The 22,918-nt window shown below is 45.5% G+C and overlaps 1 protein-coding gene and 14 non-coding genes across 15 annotated transcripts; all 15 read right to left on the bottom strand.

Annotated features, from left to right (window-relative positions):
* Positions 1–521: 521 nt before the first annotated feature.
* Trnat-agu (transfer RNA threonine (anticodon AGU)) lies at positions 522–593 on the bottom strand. Its single transcript has one exon. It is a non-coding gene; the product is annotated as a tRNA-Thr (tRNA).
* A 1,444-nt stretch (positions 594–2,037) lies between these two features.
* Trnat-agu (transfer RNA threonine (anticodon AGU)) lies at positions 2,038–2,109 on the bottom strand. Its single transcript has one exon. It is a non-coding gene; the product is annotated as a tRNA-Thr (tRNA).
* A 1,468-nt stretch (positions 2,110–3,577) lies between these two features.
* Positions 3,578–3,649, bottom strand: Trnat-agu (transfer RNA threonine (anticodon AGU)). The gene has a single exon. It is a non-coding gene; the product is annotated as a tRNA-Thr (tRNA).
* A 1,442-nt stretch (positions 3,650–5,091) lies between these two features.
* Positions 5,092–5,163, bottom strand: Trnat-agu (transfer RNA threonine (anticodon AGU)). The gene has a single exon. It is a non-coding gene; the product is annotated as a tRNA-Thr (tRNA).
* Positions 5,164–6,616: 1,453 nt separating this feature from the next.
* Trnat-agu (transfer RNA threonine (anticodon AGU)) lies at positions 6,617–6,688 on the bottom strand. The gene has a single exon. It is a non-coding gene; the product is annotated as a tRNA-Thr (tRNA).
* Positions 6,689–8,117: 1,429 nt separating this feature from the next.
* On the bottom strand, positions 8,118–8,189 carry Trnat-agu (transfer RNA threonine (anticodon AGU)). Its single transcript has one exon. It is a non-coding gene; the product is annotated as a tRNA-Thr (tRNA).
* Positions 8,190–9,668: 1,479 nt separating this feature from the next.
* Trnat-agu (transfer RNA threonine (anticodon AGU)) lies at positions 9,669–9,740 on the bottom strand. Its single transcript has one exon. It is a non-coding gene; the product is annotated as a tRNA-Thr (tRNA).
* Positions 9,741–11,181: 1,441 nt separating this feature from the next.
* Positions 11,182–11,253, bottom strand: Trnat-agu (transfer RNA threonine (anticodon AGU)). The gene has a single exon. It is a non-coding gene; the product is annotated as a tRNA-Thr (tRNA).
* A 1,453-nt stretch (positions 11,254–12,706) lies between these two features.
* Trnat-agu (transfer RNA threonine (anticodon AGU)) lies at positions 12,707–12,778 on the bottom strand. The gene has a single exon. It is a non-coding gene; the product is annotated as a tRNA-Thr (tRNA).
* Positions 12,779–14,213: 1,435 nt separating this feature from the next.
* Positions 14,214–14,285, bottom strand: Trnat-agu (transfer RNA threonine (anticodon AGU)). The gene has a single exon. It is a non-coding gene; the product is annotated as a tRNA-Thr (tRNA).
* A 1,500-nt stretch (positions 14,286–15,785) lies between these two features.
* On the bottom strand, positions 15,786–15,857 carry Trnat-agu (transfer RNA threonine (anticodon AGU)). Its single transcript has one exon. It is a non-coding gene; the product is annotated as a tRNA-Thr (tRNA).
* Positions 15,858–17,312: 1,455 nt separating this feature from the next.
* Trnat-agu (transfer RNA threonine (anticodon AGU)) lies at positions 17,313–17,384 on the bottom strand. The gene has a single exon. It is a non-coding gene; the product is annotated as a tRNA-Thr (tRNA).
* Positions 17,385–18,840: 1,456 nt separating this feature from the next.
* Trnat-agu (transfer RNA threonine (anticodon AGU)) lies at positions 18,841–18,912 on the bottom strand. Its single transcript has one exon. It is a non-coding gene; the product is annotated as a tRNA-Thr (tRNA).
* Positions 18,913–20,350: 1,438 nt separating this feature from the next.
* On the bottom strand, positions 20,351–20,422 carry Trnat-agu (transfer RNA threonine (anticodon AGU)). Its single transcript has one exon. It is a non-coding gene; the product is annotated as a tRNA-Thr (tRNA).
* A 1,306-nt stretch (positions 20,423–21,728) lies between these two features.
* On the bottom strand, positions 21,729–22,495 carry LOC126266646 (GTP-binding nuclear protein Ran). The gene has a single exon (XM_049971038.1). The coding sequence runs from the start codon at positions 22,460–22,462 to the stop codon at positions 21,815–21,817; it is 648 nt and encodes a 215-aa protein (XP_049826995.1). The 5' UTR covers positions 22,463–22,495; the 3' UTR covers positions 21,729–21,814.
* Positions 22,496–22,918: the final 423 nt, after the last annotated feature.

The raw sequence follows: 22,918 nt of genomic DNA, 5'->3' as shown, positions 1-22,918 counted from the left end.
CTGACAAACAAGTGGAACTTATATACGACTCATCTCAAAACGCTCACACCACTGAGGAGTTGTGTTTTCGTTCTACACAGACGCTGCCCCTTGCTCTTTCCCACCCATTTGATACATTCAACCTGCTACGAGACCTACCAAATATAGACTGGGAAACTAAACCAAACACTTTGTGCATTCGGAAATGAAAGGCAGGGCGTCCCTCGCCGCATTTGCTACGATGTCCATTTGCTACTTCTGCAGAAGTGGCGGCGGCGGCGACGACGACGACGACGACGACGTCGACGACGACGACAACCGCGGAAGGCTCTGAGATATGTGAGAAATACATCTATAAAATATATTTCAGACTGTCCCATCCCACCTTATGCTGTACCGCTTTGGCAAATGCTTTTTCTGCGCCATTCGCCTTAATCACATCTGAGAGTAATTCTTAATAAAACGCCTCTCGCTAATTGTTAGTCATCCCAGATACTGTTTGCTATAAGGCCACGACGCGCAACTGATATCCAAAATTCGTCTGCCTCCTGTGAGGATCGAACTCACGACCCCTGGTTTACTAGACCAGTGCTCTGCCACTAAGCTAAAGAGGCGCGGGCTAGCGGTACTTTTGCGTACTTCATCCTTACGGTCGTCTGGATCATCAGACTTCAGCTGACAACACTTCATATTACCGTCTAATATTTGCAGCTATGGCGACCTATTACTGCTTGGCTACACATCTGACACGTAAAGGAAGTGCTCTCCAAATAACACCACTTGCATTTCAGAACATGTCTTTCACACATGTCTACAAAATCACCTTCACCTTCAAATACAGTTTCCTTGCGCCTGACGGAGACGTAGGCAAAGTTTAAAGTTGCTATTTCCATTACATCACGTTAATCAGAAAAACGGTAAGTTACATCTGCAGAGGAACAAAATTCCGTTCCTCCCCACGTGGAGCTCGAACCCACGACCCTGGGATTAAGAGCCTTATGTTCTACCGACTGAGCTAGCCGCGCTGCCTCGGTGAGTATATGTCGGTTAGCACGTCACACAGTACTCGTTTGGGTTGATTGGTCCCATACAGAACCTCCCCATGTTGCCTAATGTTTTCCTAACGTCACACTCGTCACGTAGTTCACTTTTATTTCATAATCATTTCTGAGAGGTAACAGAATTGCATGACAACCTGCAGAGCTAGTTTCGTCAAAATTAACACACATACTTGATGTGACTCATAAGCCGAACGAGTTACTTTCCGACGTTATTTCAGATGTGCAAGTGCCAGTCAACAACACGCGGCGACGGCAATATGCAAACCAATTCGCTAGTTAACACCGGTATTGTTGTGCGTGTTTTAAGCTGAAGAGCATCTCCAAGCAGAAAATGGTCAACAGCAACATTCACTCGGTTTCGTACTGCTCAAGTGCTACACTATAACGGTATGTTTCTTTTTCAGATCTGGAAAAACACGACCGAGAGAGGAATCAAACACGCAATCTTCGAATACGAAGTCCGACGCCTTATCCATTCGGCCACACGGTCACTGACAAACAAGTGGAACTTATATACGACTCATCTCAAAACGCTCACACCACTGAGGAGTTGTGTTTTCGTTCTACACAGACGCTGCCCCTTGCTCTTTCCCACCCATTTGATACATTCAACCTGCTACGAGACCTACCAAATATAGACTGGGAAACTAAACCACACACTTTGTGCATTCGGAAATGTAAGGCAGGGCGTCCCTCGCCGCATTTGCTACGATGTCCATTTGCTACTTCTGCAGAAGTGGCGGCGGCGACGACGACGACGACGACGACGACAACCGCGGAAGGCTCTGAGATATGTGAGAAATACATCTATAAAATATATTTCAGACTGTCCCATCCCACCCTATGCTGTACCGCTTTGGCAAATGCTTTATCTGCGCCATTCGCCTTAATCACATCTGAGAGTAATTCTTAATAAAACGCCTCTCGCTAATTGTTAGTCATCCCAGATACTGTTTGCTATAAGGCCACAACGCGCAACTGATATCCAAAATTCGTCTGCCTCCTGTGAGGATCGAACTCACGACCCCTGGTTTACTAGACCAGTGCTCTGCCACTGAGCTAAAGAGGCGCGGCCTAGCGGTACTTTTGCGTACTTCATCCTTACGGTCGTCTGGATCATCAGACTTCAGCTAACAACACTTCATATTACCGTCTAATATTTGCAGCTATGGCGACCCATTACTGCTTGGCTACACATCTGACACGTAAACGAAGTGCTCTCCAAATAACACCACTTGCATTTCAGAACATGTCTTTCACACATGTCTACAAAATCACCTTCACCTTCAAATACAGTTTCGTAGCGACTGACGGAGACGTAGGCAAAGTTTAAAGTTGCTATTTCCATTACATCACGTTAATCAGAAAAACGGTAAGTTACATCTGCAGAGGAACAAAATTCCGTTCCTCCCCACGTTGGGCTCCAACCCACGACCCTGGGATTAAGAGCCTTATGTTCTACCGACTGAGCTAGCCGCGCTGCCTCGGTGAGTATATGCCGGTTAGCACGTCACACAGTACTCGTTTGGGTTGATTGGTCCCATACAGAACCTCCCCATGTTGCCTAATGTTTTCCTAACGTCACACTCGTCACGTAGTTCACTTTTATTTCATAATCATTTCTGAGAGGTAACAGAATTGCATGACAACCTGCAGAGCTAGTTTCGTCAAAATTAACACACATACTTGATGTGACTCATAAGCCGAACGAGTTACTTTACGACGTTATTTTAGATGTACAAGTGCCAGTCAAAAACACGCGGCGACGGCAATATGCAAACCAATTCGCTAGTTAACACCGGTCTTGTTGTGCGTGTTTTAAGCTGAAGAGCATCTCCAAGCAGAAAATGGTCAACAGCAACATTCACACGGTTTCGTACTGCTCAAGTGCTACACTAAAACGGTATGTTTCTTTTTCAGATCTGGAAAAACACGACCGAGAGAGGAATCAAACACGCAATCTTCGGATACGAAGTCCGACGCCTTATCCATTAGGCCACACGGTCACTGACAAACAAGTGGAACTTATATACGACTCATCTCAAAACGCTCACACCACTGAGGAGTTGTGTTTTCGTTCTACACAGACGCTGCCCCTTGCTCTTTCCCACCCATTTGATACATTCAACCTGCTACGAGACCTACCAAATATAGACTGGGAAACTAAACCACACACTTTGTGCATTCGGAAATGTAAGGCAGGGCGTCCCTCGCCGCATTTGCTACGATGTCCATTTGCTACTTCTGCAGAAGTGGCGGCGGCGGCGACGACGACGACGACGACGACGACGACGACGACGACGACGACGACAACCGCGGAAGGCTCTGAGATATGTGAGAAATACATCTATAAAATATATTTCAGACTGTCCCATCCCACCTTATGCTGTACCGCTTTGGCAAATGCTTTATCTGCGCCATTCGCCTTAATCACATCTGAGAGTAATTCTTAATAAAGCGCCTCTCGCTAATTGTTAGTCATCCCAGATACTGTTTGCTATAAGGCCACGACGCGCAACTGATATCCAAAATTCGTCTGCCTCCTGTGAGGATCGAACTCACGATCCCTGGTTTACTAGACCAGTGCTCTGCCACTGAGCTAAAGAGGCGCGGCCTAGCGGTACTTTTGCGTACTTCATCCTTACGGTCGTCTGGATCATCAGACTTCAGCTGACAACACTTCATATTACCGTCTAATATTTGCAGCTATGGCGACCCATTACTGCTTGGCTACACATCTGACACGTAAACGAAGTGCTCTCCAACTAACACCACTTGCATTTCAGAACATGTCTTTCACACATGTCTACAAAATCACCTTCACCTTCAAATACAGTTTCGTAGCGACTGACGGAGACGTAGGCAAAGTTTAAAGTTGCTATTTCCATTACATCACGTTAATCAGAAAACGGTAAGTTACATCTGCAGAGGAACAAAATTCCGTTCCTCCCCACGTGGGGCTCGAACCCACGACCTTGGTATTAAGAGCCTTATGTTCTACCGACTGAGCTAGCCGCGCTGCCTCGGTGAGTACATGCCGGTTAGCACGTCACACAGTACTCGTTTGGGTTGATTGGTCCCATACAGAACCTCCCCATGTTGCCTAATGTTTTCCTAACGTCACACTCGTCACGTAGTTCACTTTTATTTCATAATCATTTCTGAGAGGTAACAGAATTGCATGACAACCTGCAGAGCTAGTTTCGTCAAAATTAACACACATACTTGATGTGACTCATAAGCCGAACGAGTTACTTTCCGACGTTATTTTAGATGTGCAAGTGCCAGTCAAAAACCCGCGGCGACGGCAATATGCAAACCAATTCGCTAGTTAACACCGGTCTTGTTGTGCGTGTTTTAAGCTGAAGAGCATCTCCAAGCAGAAAATGGTCAACAGCAACATTCACACGGTTTCGTACTGCTCAAGTGCTACACTAAAACGGTATGTTTCTTTTTCAGATCTGGAAAAACACGACCGAGAGAGGAATCAAACACGCAATCTTCGGATACGAAGTCCGACGCCTTATCCATTAGGCCACACGGTCACTGACAAACAAGTGGAACTTATATACGACTCATCTCAAAACGCTCACACCACTGAGGAGTTGTGTTTTCGTTCTACACAGACGCTGCCCCTTGCTCTTTCCCACCCATTTGATACATTCAACCTGCTACGAGACCTACCAAATATAGACTGGGAAACTAAACCACACACTTTGTGCATTCGGAAATGTAAGGCAGGGCGTCCCTCGCCGCATTTGCTACTTCTGCAGAAGTGGCGGCGGCGGCGACGACGACGACGACGACGACGACGACGACGACGACAACCGCGGAAGGCTCTGAGATATGTGAGAAATACATCTATAAAATATATTTCAGACTGCCCCATCCCACCTTATGCTGTACCGCTTTGGCAAATGCTTTATCTGCGCCATTCGCCTTAATCACATCTGAGAGTAATTCTTAATAAAACGCCTCTCGCTAATTGTTAGTCATCCCAGATACTGTTTGGTAGAAGGCCACGACGCGCAACTGATATCCAAAATTCGTCTGCCTCCTGTGAGGATCGAACTCACGACCCCTGGTTTACTAGACCAGATCTCTGCCACTGAGCTAAAGAGGCGCGGCCTAGCGGTACTTTTGCGTACTTCATCCTTACGGTCGTCTGGATCATCAGACTTCAGCTGACAACACTTCATATTACCGTCTAATATTTGCAGCTATGGCGACCCATTACTGCTTGGCTACACATCTGACACGTAAAGGAAGTGCTCTCCAAATAACACCACTTGCATTTCAGAACATGTCTTTCACACATGTCTACAAAATCACCTTCACCTTCAAATACAGTTTCCTTGCGACTGACGGAGACGTAGGCAAAGTTTAAGGTTGCTATTTCCATTACATCACGTTAATCAGAAAAACGGTAAGTTACATCTGCAGAGGAACAAAATTCCGTTCCTCCCCACGTGGGGCTCGAACCCACGACCCTGGGATTAAGAGCCTTATGTTCCACCGACTGAGCTAGCCGCGCTGCCTCGGTGAGTATATGCCGGTTAGCACGTCACATAGTACTCGTTTGGGTTGATTGGTCCCATACAGAACCTCCCCATGTTGCCTAATGTTTTCCTAACGTCACACTCGTCACGTAGTTCACTTTTATTTCATAATCATTTCTGAGAGGTAATAGAATTGCATGACAACCTGCAGAGCTAGTTTCGTCAAAATTAACACACATACTTGATGTGACTCATAAGCCGAACGAATTACTTTCCGACGTTATTTTAGATGTGCAAGTGCCAGTCAAAAACACGCGGCGACGGCAATATGCAAACCAATTCGCTAGTTAACACCGGTCTTGTTGTGCGTGTTTCAAGCTCAAGAGCATCTCCAAGCAGAAAATGGTCAACAGCAACGTTCACACGGTTTCGTACTGCTCAAGTGCTACACTAAAACGGTATGTTTCTTTTTCAGATCTGGAAAAACACGACCGAGTGAGGAATCAAACACGCAATCTTCGGATACGAAGTCCGACGCCTTATCCATTAGGCCACACGGTCACTGACAAACAAGTGGAACTTATATACGACTCATCTCAAAACGCTCACACCACTGAGGAGTTGTGTTTTCGTTCTACACAGACGCTGCCCCTTGCTCTTTCCCACCCATTTGATACATTCAACCTGCTACGAGACCTACCAAATATAGACTGGGAAACTAAACCACACACTTTGTGCATTCGGAAATGTAAGGCAGGGCGTCCCTCGCCGCATTTGCTACGATGTCCAATTGCTACTTCTGCAGAAGTGGCGGCGGCGGCGACGACGACGACGACGACGACGACGACGACAACCGCGGAAGGCTCTGAGATATGTGAGAAATACATCTATAAAATATATTTCAGACTGTCCCATCCCACCTTATGCTGCACCGCTTTGGCAAATGCTTTATCTGCGCCATTCGCCTTAATCACATCTGAGAGTAATTCTTAATAAAACGCCTCTCGCTAATTGTTAGTCATCCCAGATACTGTTTGCTATAAGGCCACGACGCGCAACTGATATCCAAAATTCGTCTGCCTCCTGTGAGGATCGAACTCACGACCCCTGGTTTACTAGACCAGTGCTCTGCCACTGAGCTAAAGAGGCGCGGCCTAGCGGTACTTTTGCGTACTTCATCCTTACGGTCGTCTGGATCATCAGACTTCAGCTGACAACACTTCATATTACCGTCTAATATTTGCAGCTATGGCGACCCATTACTGCTTGGCTACACATCTGACACGTAAAGGAAGTGCTCTCCAAATAACACCACTTGCATTTCAGAACATGTCTTTCACACATGTCTACAAAATCACCTTCACCTTCAAATACAGTTTCGTAGCGACTGACGGAGACGTAGGCAAAGTTTAAAGTTGCTATTTCCATTACATCACGTTAATCAGAAAAACGGTAAGTTACATCTGCAGAGGAACAAAATTCCGTTCCTCCCCACGTGGGGCTCGAACCCACGACCCTGGGATTAAGAGCCTTATGTTCTACCGACTGAGCTAGTCGCGCTGCCTCGGTGAGTATATGCCGGTTAGCACGTCACACAGTACTCGTTTGGGTTGATTGGTCCCATACAGAACCTCCCCATGTTGCCTAATGTTTTCCTAACGTCACACTCGTCACGTAGTTCACTTTTATTTCATAATCATTTCTGAGAGGTAACAGAATTGCATGACAACCTGCAGAGCTAGTTTCGTCAAAATTAACACACATACTTGATGTGACTCATAAGCCGAACGAGTTACTTTCCGACGTTATTTTAGATGTGCAAGTGCCAGTCAAAAACACGCGGCGACGGCAATATGCAAACCAATTCGCTAGTTAACACCGGTCTTGTTGTGCGTGTTTCAAGCTCAAGAGCATCTTCAAGCAGAAAATGGTCAACAGCAACATTCACACGGTTTCGTACTGCTCAAGTGCTACACTAAAACGGTATGTTTCTTTTTCAGATCTGGAAAAACCCGACCGAGAGAGGAATCAAACACGAATTCTTCGGATACGAAGTCCGACGCCTTATCCATTAGGCCACACGGTCACTGACAAACAAGTGGAACTTATATACGACTCATCTCAAAACGCTCACACCACTGAGGAGTTGTGTTTTCGTTCTACACAGACGCTGCCCCTTGCTCTTTCCCACCCATTTCATACATTCAACCTGCTACGAGACCTACCAAACATAGACTGGGAAACTAAACCACACACTTTGTGCATTCGGAAATGTAAGGCAGGGCGTCCCTCGCCGCATTTGCTACGATGTCCATTTGCTACTTCTGCAGAAGTGGCGGCGGCGACGACGACAACCGCGGAAGGCTCTGAGATATGTGAGAAATACATCTATAAAATATATTTCAGACTGTCCCATCCCACCTTATGCTGTACTGCTTTGGCAAATGCTTTATCTGCGCCATTCGCCTTAATCACATCTGAGAGTAATTCTTAATAAAACGCCTCTCGCTAATTGTTAGTCATCCCAGATACTGTTTGCTATAAGGCCACGACGCGCAACTGATATCCAAAATTCGTCTGCCTCCTGTGAGGATCGAACTCACGACCGCTGGTTTACTAGACCAGTGCTCTGCCACTGAGCTAAAGAGGCGCGGCCTAGCGGTACTTTTGCGTACTTCATCCTTACGGTCGTCTGGATCATCAGACTTCAGCTGACAACACTTCATATTACCGTCTAATATTTGCAGCTATGGCGATCAATTACTGCTTGGCTACACATCTGACACGTAAAGGAAGTGCTCTCCAAATAACACCACTTGCATTTCAGAACATGTCTTTCACACATGTCTACAAAATCACCTTCACCTTCAAATACAGTTTCGTAGCGACTGACGGAGACGTAGGCAAAGTTTAAAGTTGCTATTTCCATTACATCACGTTAATCAGAAAAACGGTAAGTTACATCTGCAGAGGAACAAAATTCCGTTCCTCCCCACGTGGGGCTCGAACCCACGACCCTGGGATTAAGAGCCTTATGTTCTACCGACTGAGCTAGCCGCGCTGCCTCGGTGAGTATATGCCGGTTAGCACGTCACACAGTACTCGTTTGGGTTGATTGGTCCCATACAGAACCTCCCCATGTTGTCTAATGTTTTCCTAACGTCACACTCGTCACGTAGTTCAATTTTATTTCATAATCATTTCTGAGAGGTAACACAATTGCATGACAACCTGCAGAGCTAGTTTCGTCAAAATTAACACACATACTTGATGTGACTCATAAGCCGAACGAGTTACTTTCCGACGTTATTTTAGATGTGCAAGTGCCAGTCAAAAACCCGCGGCGACGGCAATATGCAAACCAATTCGCTAGTTAACACCGGTCTTGTTGTGCGTGTTTTAAGCTGAAGAGCATCTCCAAGCAGAAAATGGTCAACAGCAACATTCACACGGTTTCGTACTGCTCAAGTGCTACACTAAAACGGTATGTTTCTTTTTCAGATCTGGAAAAACACGACCGAGAGAGGAATCAAACACGCAATCTTCGGATACGAAGTCCGACGCCTTATCCATTAGGCCACACGGTCACTGACAAACAAGTGGAACATATATACGACTCATCTCAAAACGCTCACACCACTGAGGAGTTGTGTTTTCGTTCTACACAGACGCTGCCCCTTGCTCTTTCCCACCCATTTGATACATTCAACCTGCTACGAGACCTACCAAATATAGACTGGGAAACTAAACCACACACTTTGTGCATTCGGAAATGTAAGGCAGGGCGTCCCTCGCCGCATTTGCTACGATGTCCATTTGCTACTTCTGCAGAAGTGGCGGCGACGGCGACGACGACGACGACGACGACGACGACGACGACAACATCCGCGGAAGGCTCTGAGATATGTGAGAAATACATCTATAAAATATACTTCAGACTGTCCCATCCCAAATTATGCTGTACCGCTTTGGCAAATGCTTTATCTGCGCCATTCGCCTTAATCACATCTGAGAGTAATTCTTAATAAAACGCCTCTCGCTAATTGTTAGTCATCCCAGATACTGTTTGCTATAAGGCCACGACGCGCAACTGATATCCACGACGCGCAACTGATATCCAAAATTCGTCTGCCTCCTGTGAGGATCGAACTCACGACCGCTGGTTTACTAGACCAGTGCTCTGCCACTGAGCTAAAGAGGCGCGGCCTAGCGGTACTTTTGCGTACTTCATCCTTACGGTCGTCTGGATCATCAGACTTCAGCTGACAACACTTCATATTACCGTCTCATATTTGCAGCTATGGCGACCCATTACTGCTTGGCTACACATCTGACACGTAAAGGAAGTGCTCTCCAAATAACACCACTTGCATTTCAGAACATTTCTTTTACACATGTCTACAAAATCACCTTCACCTTCAAATACAGTTTCGTAGCGACTGACGGAGACGTAGGCAAAGTTTAAAGTTGCTATTTCCATTACATCACGTTAATCAGAAAAACGGTAAGTTACATCTGCAGAGGAACAAAATTCCGTACCTCCCCACGTGGGGCTCGAACCCACGACCCTGGGATTAAGAGCCTTATGTTCTACCGACTGAGCTAGCCGCGCTGCCTCGGTGAGTATATGCCGGTTAGCACGTCACACAGTACTCGTTTGGGTTGATTGGTCCCATACAGAACCTCCCCATGTTGCCTAATGTTTTCCTAACGTCACACTCGTCACGTAGTTCACTTTTATTTCATAATCATTTCTGAGAGGTAACAGAATTGCATGACAACCTGCAGAGCTAGTTTCGTCAAAATTAACACACATACTTGATGTGACTCATAAGCCGAACGAGTTACTTTCCGACGTTATTTTAGATGTGCAAGTGCCAGTCAAAAACCCGCGGCGACGGCAATATGCAAACCAATTCGCTAGTTAACACCGGTCTTGTTGTGCGTGTTTTAAGCTGAAGAGCATCTCCAAGCAGAAAATGGTCAACAGCAACGTTCACACGGTTTCGTACTGCTCAAGTGCTACACTAAAACGGTATGTTTCTTTTTCAGATCTGGAAAAACACGACCGAGAGAGGAATCAAACACGCAATCTTCGGATACGAAGTCCGACGCCTTATCCATTAGGCCACACGGTCACTGACAAACAAGAGGAACTTATATACGACTCATCTCAAAACGCTCACACCACTGAGGAGTTGTGTTTTCGTTCTACACAGACGCTGCCCCTTGCTCTTTCCCACCCATTTGATACATTCAACCTGCTACGAGACCTACCAAATATAGACTGGGAAACTAAACCACACACTTTGTGCATTCGGAAATGTAAGGCAGGGCGTCCCTCGCCGCATTTGCTACGATGTCCATTTGCTACTTCTGCAGAAGTGGCGGCGGCGACGACGACGACGACGACGACAACCGCGGAAGGCTCTGAGATATGTGAGAAATACATCTATAAAATATATTTCAGACTGTCCCATCCCACCTTATGCTGTACCGCTTTGGCAAATGCTTTATCTGCGCCATTCGCCTTAATCACATCTGAGAGTAATTCTTAATAAAACGCCTCTCGCTAATTGTTAGTCATCCCAGATACTTTTTGCTATAAGGCCACGACGCGCAACTGATATCCAAAATTCGTCTGCCTCCTGTGAGGATCGAACTCACGACCCCTGGTTTACTAGACCAGTGCTCTGCCACTGAGCTAAAGAGGCGCGGCCTAGCGGTACTTTTGCGTACTTCATCCTTACGGTCGTCTGGATCATCAGACTTCAGCTGACAACACGTCATATTACCGTCTAATATTTGCAGCTATGGCGACCCATTACTGCTTGGCTACACATCTGACACGTAAAGGAAGTGCTCTCCAACTAACACCACTTGCATTTCAGAACATGTCTTTCACACATGTCTACAAAATCACCTTCACCTTCAAATACAGTTTCGTAGCGACTGACGGAGACGTAGGCAAAGTTTAAAGTTGGTATTTTCATTACATCACGTTAATCAGAAAAACGGTAATTTACATCTGCAGAGGAACAAAATTCCGTTCCTCCCCACGTGGGGCTCGAACCCAGGACCCTGGGATTAAGAGCCTTATGTTCTACCAACTGAGCTAGCCGCGCTGCCTCGGTGAGTATATGCCGGTTAGCACGTCACACAGTACTCGTTTGGGTTGATTGGTCCCATACAGAACCTCCCCATGTTGCCTAATGTTTTCCTAACGTCACACTCGTCACGTAGTTCACTTTTATTTCATAATCATTTCTGAGAGGTAACACAATTGCATGACAACCTGCAGAGCTAGTTTCGTCAAAATTAACACACATACTTGATGTGACTCATAAGCCGAACGAGTTACTTTCCGACGTTATTTTAGATGTGCAAGTGCCAGTCAAAAACCCGCGGCGACGGCAATATGCAAACCAATTCGCTAGTTAACACCGGTCTTGTTGTGCGTGTTTTAAGCTGAAGAGCATCTCCAAGCAGAAAATGGTCAACAGCAACATTCACACGGTTTCGTACTGCTCAAGTGCTACACTAAAACGGTATGTTTCTTTTTCAGATCTGGAAAAACACGACCGAGAGAGGAATCAAACACGCAATCTTCGGATACGAAGTCCGACGCCTTATCCGTTAGGCCACACGGTCACTGACAAACAAGTGGAACTTATATACGACTCATCTCAAAACGCTCACACCACTGAGGAGTTGTGTTTTCGTTCTACACAGACGCTGCCCCTTGCTCTTTCCCACCCATTTGATACATTCAACCTGCTACGAGACCTACCAAATATAGACTGGGAAACTAAACCACACACTTTGTGCATTCGGAAATGTAAGGCAGGGCGTCCCTCGCCGCATTTGCTACGATGTCCATTTGCTACTTCTGCAGAAGTGGCGGCGTCGGCGGCGGCGACGACGACGACGACGACGACGACAACCGCGGAAGGCTATGAGATATGTGAGAAATACATCTATAAAATATATTTCAGACTGTCCCATCCCACCTTATGCTGTACCGCTTTGGCAAATGCTTTATCTGCGCCATTCGCCTTAATCACATCTGAGAGTAATTCTTAATAAAACGCCTCTCGCTAATTGTTAGTCATCCCAGATACTGTTTGCTATAAGGCCACGACGCACAACTGATATCCAAAATTCGTCTGCCTCCTGTGAGGATCGAACTCACGACCGCTGGTTTACTAGACCAGTGCTCTGCCACTGAGCTAAAGAGGCGCGGCCTAGCGGTACTTTTGCGTACTTCATCCTTACGGTCGTCTGGATCATCAGACTTCAGCTGACTACACTTCATATTACCGTCTAATATTTGCAGCTATGGCGACCCATTACTGCTTGGCTACACATCTGACACGTAAAGGAAGTGCTCTCCAAATAACACCACTTGCATTTCAGAACATTTCTTTCACACATGTCTACAAAATCGCCTTCACCTTCAAATACAGTTTCGTAGCGACTGACAGAGACGTAGGCAAAGTTTAAAGTTGCTATTTCCATTACATCACGTTAATGAGAAAAACGGTAAGTTACATCTGCAGAGGAACAAAATTCCGTTCCTCCCCACGTGGGGCTCGAACCCACGACACTGGGATTAAGAGCCTTATGTTCTACCGACTGAGCTAGCCGCGCTGCCTCGGTGAGTATATGCCGGTTAGCACGTCACACAGTACTCGTTTGGGTTGATTGGTCCCATACAGAACCTCCCCATGTTGCCTAATGTTTTCCTAACGTCACACTCGTCACGTAGTTCACTTTTATTTCATAATCATTTCTGAGAGGTAACACAATTGCATGACAACCTGCAGAGCTAGTTTCGTCAAAATTAACACACATACTTGATGTGACTCATAAGCCGAACGAGTTACTTTCCGACGTTATTTTAGATGTGCAAGTGCCAGTCAAAAACCCGCGGCGACGGCAATATGCAAACCAATTCGCTAGTTAACACCGGTCTTGTTGTGCGTGTTTTAAGCTGAAGAGCATCTCCAAGCAGATAATGGTCAACAGCAACATTCACACGGTTTCGTACTGCTCAAGTGCTACACTAAAACGGTATGTTTCTTTTTCAGATCTGGAAAAACACGACCGAGAGAGGAATCAAACACGCAATCTTCGGATACGAAGTCCGACGCCTTATCCATTAGGCCACACGGTCACTGACAAACAAGTGGAACTTATATACGACTCATCTCAAAACGCTCACACCACTGAGGAGTTGTGTTTTCGTTCTACACAGACGCTGCCCCTTGCTCTTTCCCACCCATTTGATACATTCAACCTGCTACGAGACCTACCAAATATAGACTGGGAAACTAAACCACACACTTTGTGCATTCGGAAATGTAAGGCAGGGCGTCCCTCGCCGCATTTGCTACGATGTCCATTTGCTACTTCTGCAGAAGTGGCGGCGGCGACGACGACGACGACAACCGCGGAAGGCTCTGAGATATGTGAGAAATACATCTATAAAATATATTTCAGATTGTCCCATCCCACCTTATGCTGTACCGCTTTGGCAAATGCTTTATCTGCGCCATTCGCCTTAATCACATCTGAGAGTAATTCTTAATAAAACGCCTCTCGCTAATTGTTAGTCATCCCAGATACTGTTTGCTATAAGGCCACGACGCGCAACTGATATCCAAAATTCGTCTGCCTCCTGTGAGGATCGAACTCACGACCCCTGGTTTACTAGACCAGTGCTCTGCCACTGAGCTAAAGAGGCGCGGCCTAGCGGTACTTTTGCGTACTTCATCCTTACGGTCGTCTGGATCATCAGACTTCAGCTGACAACACTTCATATTACCGTCTAATATTTGCAGCTATGGCGACCCATTACTGCTTGGCTACACATCTGACACGTAAAGGAAGTGCTCTCCAAATAACACCACTTGCATTTCAGAACATGTCTTTCACACATGTCTACAAAATCACCTTCACCTTCAAATACAGTTTCGTAGCGACTGACGGAGACGTAGGCAAAGTTTAAAGTTGCTATTTCCATTACATCCCGTTAATCAGAAAAACGGTAAGTTACATCTGCAGAGGAACAAAATTCCGTTCCTCCCCACGTGGGGCTCGAACCCACGACCCTGGGATTAAGAGCCTTATGTTCTACCGACTGAGCTAGCCGCGCTGCCTCGGTGAGTATATGCCGGTTAGCACGTCACACAGTACTCGTTTGGGTTGATTGGTCCCATACAGAACCTCCCCATGTTGCCTAATGTTTTCCTAACGTCACACTCGTCACGTAGTTCACTTTTATTTCATAATCATTTCTGAGAGGTAACACAATTGCATGACAACCTGCAGAGCTAGTTTCGTCAAAATTAACACACATACTTGATGTGACTCATAAGCCGAACGAGTTACTTTCCGACGTTATTTTAGATGTGCAAGTGCCAGTCAAAAACCCGCGGCGACGGCAATATGCAAACCAATTCGCTAGTTAACACCGGTCTTGTTGTGCGTGTTTTAAGCTGAAGAGCATCTCCAAGCAGAAAATGGTCAACAGCAACATTCACACGGTTTCGTACTGCTCAAGTGCTACACTAAAACGGTATGTTTCTTTTTCAGATCTGGAAAAACACGACCGAGAGAGGAATCAAACACGCAATCTTCGGATACGAAGTCCGACGCCTTATCCGTTAGGCCACACGGTCACTGACAAACAAGTGGAACTTATATACGACTCATCTCAAAACGCTCACACCACTGAGGAGTTGTGTTTTCGTTCTACACAGACGCTGCCCCTTGCTCTTTCCCACCCATTTGATACATTCAACCTGCTACGAGACCTACCAAATATAGACTGGGAAACTAAACCACACACTTTGTGCATTCGGAAATGTAAGGCAGGGCGTCCCTCGCCGCATTTGCTACGATGTCCATTTGCTACTTCTGCAGAAGTGGCGGCGGCGACGACGACGACGACGACGACGACGACGACGACGACGACGACGACGACGACGACGACAACAACCGCGGAAGGCTCTGAGATATGTGAGAAATACATCTATAAAATATATTTCAGACTGTCCCATCCCACCTTATGCTGTACCGCTTTGGCAAATGCTTTATCTGCGCCATTCGCCTTAATCACATCTGAGAGTAATTCTTAATAAAACGCCTCTCGCTAATTGTTAGTCATCCCAGATACTGTTTGCTATAAGGCCACGACGCGCAACTGATATCCACGACGCGCAACTGATATCCAAAATTCGTCTGCCTCCTGTGAGGATCGAACTCACGACCGCTGGTTTACTAGACCAGTGCTTTGCCACTGAGCTAAAGAGGCGCGGCCTAGCGGTACTTTTGCGTACTTCATCCTTACGGTCGTCTGGATCATCACACTTCAGCTGACTACTCTTCATATTACCGTCTAATATTTGCAGCTATGGCGACCCATTACTGCTTGGCTACACATCTGACACGTAAAGGAAGTGCTCTCCAAATAACACCACTTGCATTTCAGAACATTTCTTTTACACATGTCTACAAAATCACCTTCACCTTCAAATACAGTTTCGTAGCGACTGACGGAGACGTAGGCAAAGTTTAAAGTTGCTATTTCCATTACATCACGTTAATGAGAAAAACGGTAAGTTACATCTGCAGAGGAACAAAATTCCGTTCCTCCCCGCGTGGGGCTCGAACCCACGACCCTGGGATTAAGAGCCTTATGTTCTACCGACTGAGCTAGCCGCGCTGCCTCGGTGAGTATATGCCGGTTAGCACGTCACACAGTACTCGTTTGGGTTGATTGGTCCCATACAGAACCTCCCCATGTTGCCTAATGTTTTCCTAACGTCACACTCGTCACGTAGTTCACTTTTATTTCATAATCATTTCTGAGAGGTAACAGAATTGCATGACAACCTGCAGAGCTAGTTTCGTCAAAATTAACACACATACTTGATGTGACTCATAAGCCGAACGAGTTACTTTACGACGTTATTTTAGATGTACAAGTGCCAGTCAAAAACACGCGGCGACGGCAATATGCAAACCAATTCGCTAGTTAACACCGGTCTTGTTGTGCGTGTTTTAAGCTGAAGAGCATCTCCAAGCAGAAAATGGTCAACAGCAACGTTCACACGGTTTCGTACTGCTCAAGTGCTACACTAAAACGGTATGTTTCTTTTTCAGATCTGGAAAAACACGACCGAGAGAGGAATCAAACACGCAATCTTCGGATACGAAGTCCGACGCCTTATCCATTAGGCCACACGGTCACTGACAAACAAGAGGAACTTATATACGACTCATCTCAAAACGCTCACACCACTGAGGAGTTGTGTTTTCGTTCTACACAGACGCTGCCCCTTGCTCTTTCCCACCCATTTGATACATTCAACCTGCTACGAGACCTACCAAATATAGACTGGGAAACTAAACCACACACTTTGTGCATTCGGAAATGTAAGGCAGGGCGTCCCTCGCCGCATTTGCTACGATGTCCATTTGCTACTTCTGCAGAAGTGGCGGCGGCGACGACGACGACAACAACCGCGGAAGGCTCTGAGATATGTGAGAAATACATCTATAAAATATATTTCAGACTGTCCCATCCCACCTTATGCTGTACCGCTTTGGCAAATGCTTTATCTGCGCCATTCGCCTTAATCACATCTGAGAGTAATTCTTAATAAAACGCCTCTCGCTAATTGTTAGTCATCCCAGATACTGTTTGCTATAAGGCCACGACGCGCAACTGATATCCACGACGCGCAACTGATATCCAAAATTCGTCTGCCTCCTGTGAGGATCGAACTCACGACCGCTGGTTTACTAGACCAGTGCTCTGCCACTGAGCTAAAGAGGCGCGGCCTAGCGGTACTTTTGCGTACTTCATCCTTACGGTCGTCTGGATCATCAGACTTCAGCTGACAACACTTCATATTACCGTCTAATATTTGCAGCTATGGCGACCCATTACTGCTTGGCTACACATCTGACACGTAAAGGAAGTGCTCTCCAAATAACACCACTTGCATTTCAGAACATTTCTTTTACACATGTCTACAAAATCACCTTCACCTTCAAATACAGTTTCGTAGCGACTGACGGAGACGTAGGCAAAGTTTAAAGTTGCTATTTCCATTACATCACGTTAATGAGAAAAACGGTAAGTTACATCTGCAGAGGAACAAAATTCCGTTCCTCCCCACGTGGGGCTCGAACCCACGACCCTGGGATTAAGAGCCTTATGTTCTACCGACTGAGCTAGCCGCGCTGCCTCGGTGAGTATATGCCGGTTAGCACGTCACACAGTACTCGTTTGGGTTGATTGGTCCCATACAGAACCTCCCCATGTTGCCTAATGTTTTCCTAACGTCACACTCGTCACGTAGTTCACTTTTATTTCATAATCATTTCTGAGAGGTAACAGAATTGCATGACAACCTGCAGAGCTAGTTTCGTCAAAATTAACACACATACTTGATGTGACTCATAAGCCGAACGAGTTACTTTCCGACGTTATTTTAGATGTGCAAGTGCCAGTCAAAAACCCGCGGCGACGGCAATATGCAAACCAATTCGCTAGTTAACACCGGTCTTGTTGTGCGTGTTTTAAGCTGAAGAGCATCTCCAAGCAGAAAATGGTCAACAGCAACGTTCACACGGTTTCGTACTGCTCAAGTGCTACACTAAAACGGTATGTTTCTTTTTCAGATCTGGAAAAACACGACCGAGAGAGGAATCAAACACGCAATCTTCGGATACGAAGTCCGACGCCTTATCCATTAGGCCACACGGTCACTAAACAAACAAGTGGAACTTATATACGACTCATCTCAAAACGCTCACACCACTGAGGAGTTGTGTTTTCGTTCTACACAGACGCTGCCCCTTGCTCTTTCCCACCCATTTGATACATTCAACCTGCTACGAGACCTACCAAACATAGACTGGGAATCTAAACCACACACTTTGTGCATTCGGAAATGTAAGGCAGGGCGTCCCTCGCCGCATTTGCTACGATGTCCATTTGCTACTTCTGCAGAAGTGGCGGCAGCGACGACGACGACAACAACCGCGGAAGGCTCTGAGATATGTGAGAAATACATCTATAAAATATATTTCAGACTGTCCCATCCCACCTTATGCTGTACCGCTTTGGCAAATGCTTTATCTGCGCCATTCGCCTTAATCACATCTGAGAGTAATTCTTAATAAAACGCCTCTCGCTAATTGTTAGTCATCCCAGATACTGTTTGCTATAAGGCCACGACGCGCAACTGATATCCACGACGCGCAACTGATATCCAAAATTCGTCTGCCTCCTGTGAGGATCGAACTCACGACCGCTGGTTTACTAGACCAGTGCTCTGCCACTGAGCTAAAGAGGCGCGGCCTAGCGGTACTTTTGCGTACTTCATCCTTACGGTCGTCTGGATCATCAGACTTCAGCTGACAACACTTCATATTACCGTCTAATATTTGCAGCTATGGCGACCCATTACTGCTTGGCTACACATCTGACACGTAAAGGAAGTGCTCTCCAAATAACACCACTTGCATTTCAGAACATTTCTTTTACACATGTCTACAAAATCACCTTCACCTTCAAATACAGTTTCGTAGCGACTGACGGAGACGTAGGCAAAGTTTAAAGTTGCTATTTCCATTACATCACGTTAATGAGAAAAACGGTAAGTTACATCTGCAGAGGAACAAAATTCCGTTCCTCCCCACGTGGGGCTCGAACCCACGACCCTGGGATTAAGAGCCTTATGTTCTACCGACTGAGCTAGCCGCGCTGCCTCGGTGAGTATATGCCGGTTAGCACGTCACACAGTACTCGTTTGGGTTGATTGGTCCCATACAGAACCTCCCCATGTTGCCTAATGTTTTCCTAACGTCACACTCGTCACGTAGTTCACTTTTATTTCATAATCATTTCTGAGAGGTAACACAATTGCATGACAACCTGCAGAGCTAGTTTCGTCAAAATTAACACACATACTTGATGTGACTCATAAGCCGAACGAGTTACTTTCCGACGTTATTTTAGATGTGCAAGTGCCAGTCAAAAACCCGCGGCGACGGCAATATGCAAACCAATTCGCTAGTTAACACCGGTCTTGTTGTGCGTGTTTTAAGCTGAAGAGCATCTCCAAGCAGAAAATGGTTAACAGCAACATTCACACGGTTTCGTACTGCTCAAGTGCTACACTAAAACGGTATGTTTCTTTTTCAGATCTGGAAAAACACGACCGAGAGAGGAATCAAACACGCAATCTTCAGATACGAAGTCCGACGCCTTATCCATTAGGCCACACGGTCACTGACAAACAAGTGGAACTTATATACGACTCATCTCAAAACGCTCACACCACTGAGGATTTGTGTTTTCGTTCTACACAGACGCTGCCCCTTGCTCTTTCCCACCCATTTGATACATTCAACCTGCTACGAGACCTACCAAATATAGACTGGGAAACTAAACCACACACTTTGTGCATTCGGAAATGTAAGGCAGGGCGTCCCTCGCCGCATTTGCTACGATGTCCATTTGCTACTTCTGCAGAAGTGGCGACGACGACGACGACGACGACGACAACCGCGGAAGGCTCTGAGATATGTGAGAAATACATCTATAAAATATATTTCAGACTGTCCCATCCCACCTTATGCTGTACCGCTTTGGCAAATGCTTTATCTGCGCCATTCGCCTTAATCACATCTGAGAGTAATTCTTAATAAAACGCCTCTCGCTAATTGTTAGTCATCCCAGATACTAATTGCTATAAGGCCACGACACGCAACTGATATCCAAAATTCGTCTGCCTCCTGTGAGGATCGAACTCACGACCCCTGGTTTACTAGACCAGTGCTCTGCCACTGAGCTAAAGAGGCGCGACCTAGCGGTACTTTTGCGTACTTCATCCTTACGGTCGTCTGGATCATCAGACTTCAGCTGACAACACTTCATATTACCGTCTAATATTTGCAGCTATGGCGACCCATTACTGCTTGCCTACACATCTGACACGTAAAGGAAGTGCTCTCCAAATAACACCACTTGCATTTCAGAACATTTCTTTCACACATGTCTACAAAATCACCTTCACCTTCAAATACAGTTTCGTAGCGACTGACGGAGACGTAGGCAAAGTTTAAAGTTGCTATTTCCATTACATCACGTTAATGAGAAAAACGGTAAGTTACATCTGCAGAGGAACAAAATTCCGTTCCTCCCCACGTGGGGCTCGAACCCACGACCCTGGGATTAAGAGCCTTATGTTCTACCGACTGAGCTAGCCGCGCTGCCTCGGTGAGTATATGCCGGTTAGCACGTCACACAGTACTCGTTTGGGTTGATTGGTCCCATACAGAACCTCCCCATGTTGCCTAATGTTTTCCTAACGTCACACTCGTCACGTAGTTCACTTTTATTTCATAATCATTTCTGAGAGGTAACACAATTGCATGACAACCTGCAGAGCTAGTTTCGTCAAAATTAACACACATACTTGATGTGACTCATAAGCCGAACGAGTTACTTTCCGACGTTATTTTAGATGTGCAAGTGCCAGTCAAAAACCCGCGGCGACGGCAATATGCAAACCAATTCGCTAGTTAACACCGGTCTTGTTGTGCGTGTTTTAAGCTGAAGAGCATCTCCAAGCAGATAATGGTCAACAGCAACATTCACACGGTTTCGTACTGCTCAAGTGCTACACTAAAACGGTATGTTTCTTTTTCAGATCTGGAAAAACACGACCGAGAGAGGAATCAAACACGCAATCTTCGGATACGAAGTCCGACGCCTTATCCATTTTTTTTTTTTGTCACTTTATTATTTGCAGAAAAATTAACTTCATGTGTTATGATAAATTATAAGTGTAAAGTTGACATTCATAAAAAAGGAACAAGAATTTCTGGGTTCCAAAGATGGATTCCATTGTAATTAACCATAATTCACAAGAACAAACAGCATTCAGTGTATAAACAAAATTTTCTGTTGTGTTTTTCAAGTCTTTTTAACACTCTGATAAAACATTTCAGTTTGTCACTCTTCTCACACTGCTCGCTATAAAAATAGTACAGCATCAACAGCTTTCCATTCACACAAAGCTCAACACCAAAGTACACAACACCGTACACTCGAACTTGCCGAAAGTAAGTTACTGATGCAGTCTGCTTGTTATAGTCCAAACACTTTATGTAACAAGGCAGAGTTCTCTTGACTGTGGCAGTAAAAACAAATTTTATGCATGGGTACTTCGGAGCAGAATTAAAAGTGTCTTACAGGTCTTCATCATCTTCAGGCAAAGCAGTCTCTGATGCTTCCTTCAGATCATTTTCAATTTGTTGTTGCCATGTTGGGTCCATTGTCACCTCAGGAGGCACAAGAGCTGGCATGGCAACGAACTCCAGATTTGGGTCACCAATTAGCTTTCTAGCTAACCACAGGAAAGGCTTTTCAAAATTGTAGTTGCTCTTTGCACTGATATCGTAATACTGCAAATTCTTCTTCCTGTGGAAAACAATACTTTTTGCTTTAACTTTTCTGTCCTTAATATCAACCTTATTTCCACAAAGAACTATTGGGATATTTTCACAGACCCTTACAAGGTCTCTATGCCAATTGGGTACATTCTTGTATGTAACACGTGATGTGACATCAAACATTATAATCGCACACTGACCCTGAATGTAGTAACCATCTCTAAGGCCTCCGAATTTTTCCTGCCCTGCAGTATCCCAAACATTAAAGCGAATTGCACCTCTGTTAGTGTGGAACACCAAAGGATGTACTTCCACGCCAAGTGTGGCAACATACTTCTTTTCAAATTCGCCAGTTAAGTGTCTTTTAACAAAGGTTGTTTTTCCAGTACCTCCGTCCCCAACAAGGACACACTTAAATGCTGGCATATCAGCTTCTTGAGCCATTCTGTAGCAGGTAGCAGAAAAATTTTCCTATTTAATATAACCATACAAATCCGGTGGAAATGGCGCGTTTTCGTATCATGGGAAATTGGTATGTTTTGGCCGAATTCAATCTTGTAAAGTTAATGTAATACACAATTAATCGTGAAAATGAAACGAAATTTTTGAAAACTGTTACTGCAACAACCTCTGGTAAAACCAAATTCGCAAACTGAATCCATTAGGCCACACGGTCACTGACAAACAAGTGGAACTTATATACGACTCATCTCAAAAACGCTCACACCACTGAGGAGTTGTGTTTTCGTTCTACACAGACGCTGCCCCTTGCTCTTTCCCACCCATTTGATACATTCAACCTGCTACGAGACCTACCAAATATAGACTGGGAAACTAAACCACACACTTTGTGCATTCGGAAATGTAAGGCAGGGCGTCCCTCGCCGCATTTGCTACGAT

This window comes from Schistocerca gregaria, chromosome 4 (genome assembly GCF_023897955.1).
Source record: "Schistocerca gregaria isolate iqSchGreg1 chromosome 4, iqSchGreg1.2, whole genome shotgun sequence".
NCBI lineage: Eukaryota > Metazoa > Arthropoda > Insecta > Orthoptera > Acrididae > Schistocerca > Schistocerca gregaria.
The sequence above is the reverse complement of the archived record's forward strand: the minus strand, read 5'-3'. Positions and strand labels throughout refer to the sequence as shown.

Coding starts and splice junctions, on each gene's coding strand:
- LOC126266646 (XM_049971038.1), bottom strand. CDS start 22,462: ATGGCTCAAGAAGCTGATATGCCAGCATTTAAGTGTGTCCTTGTTGGG.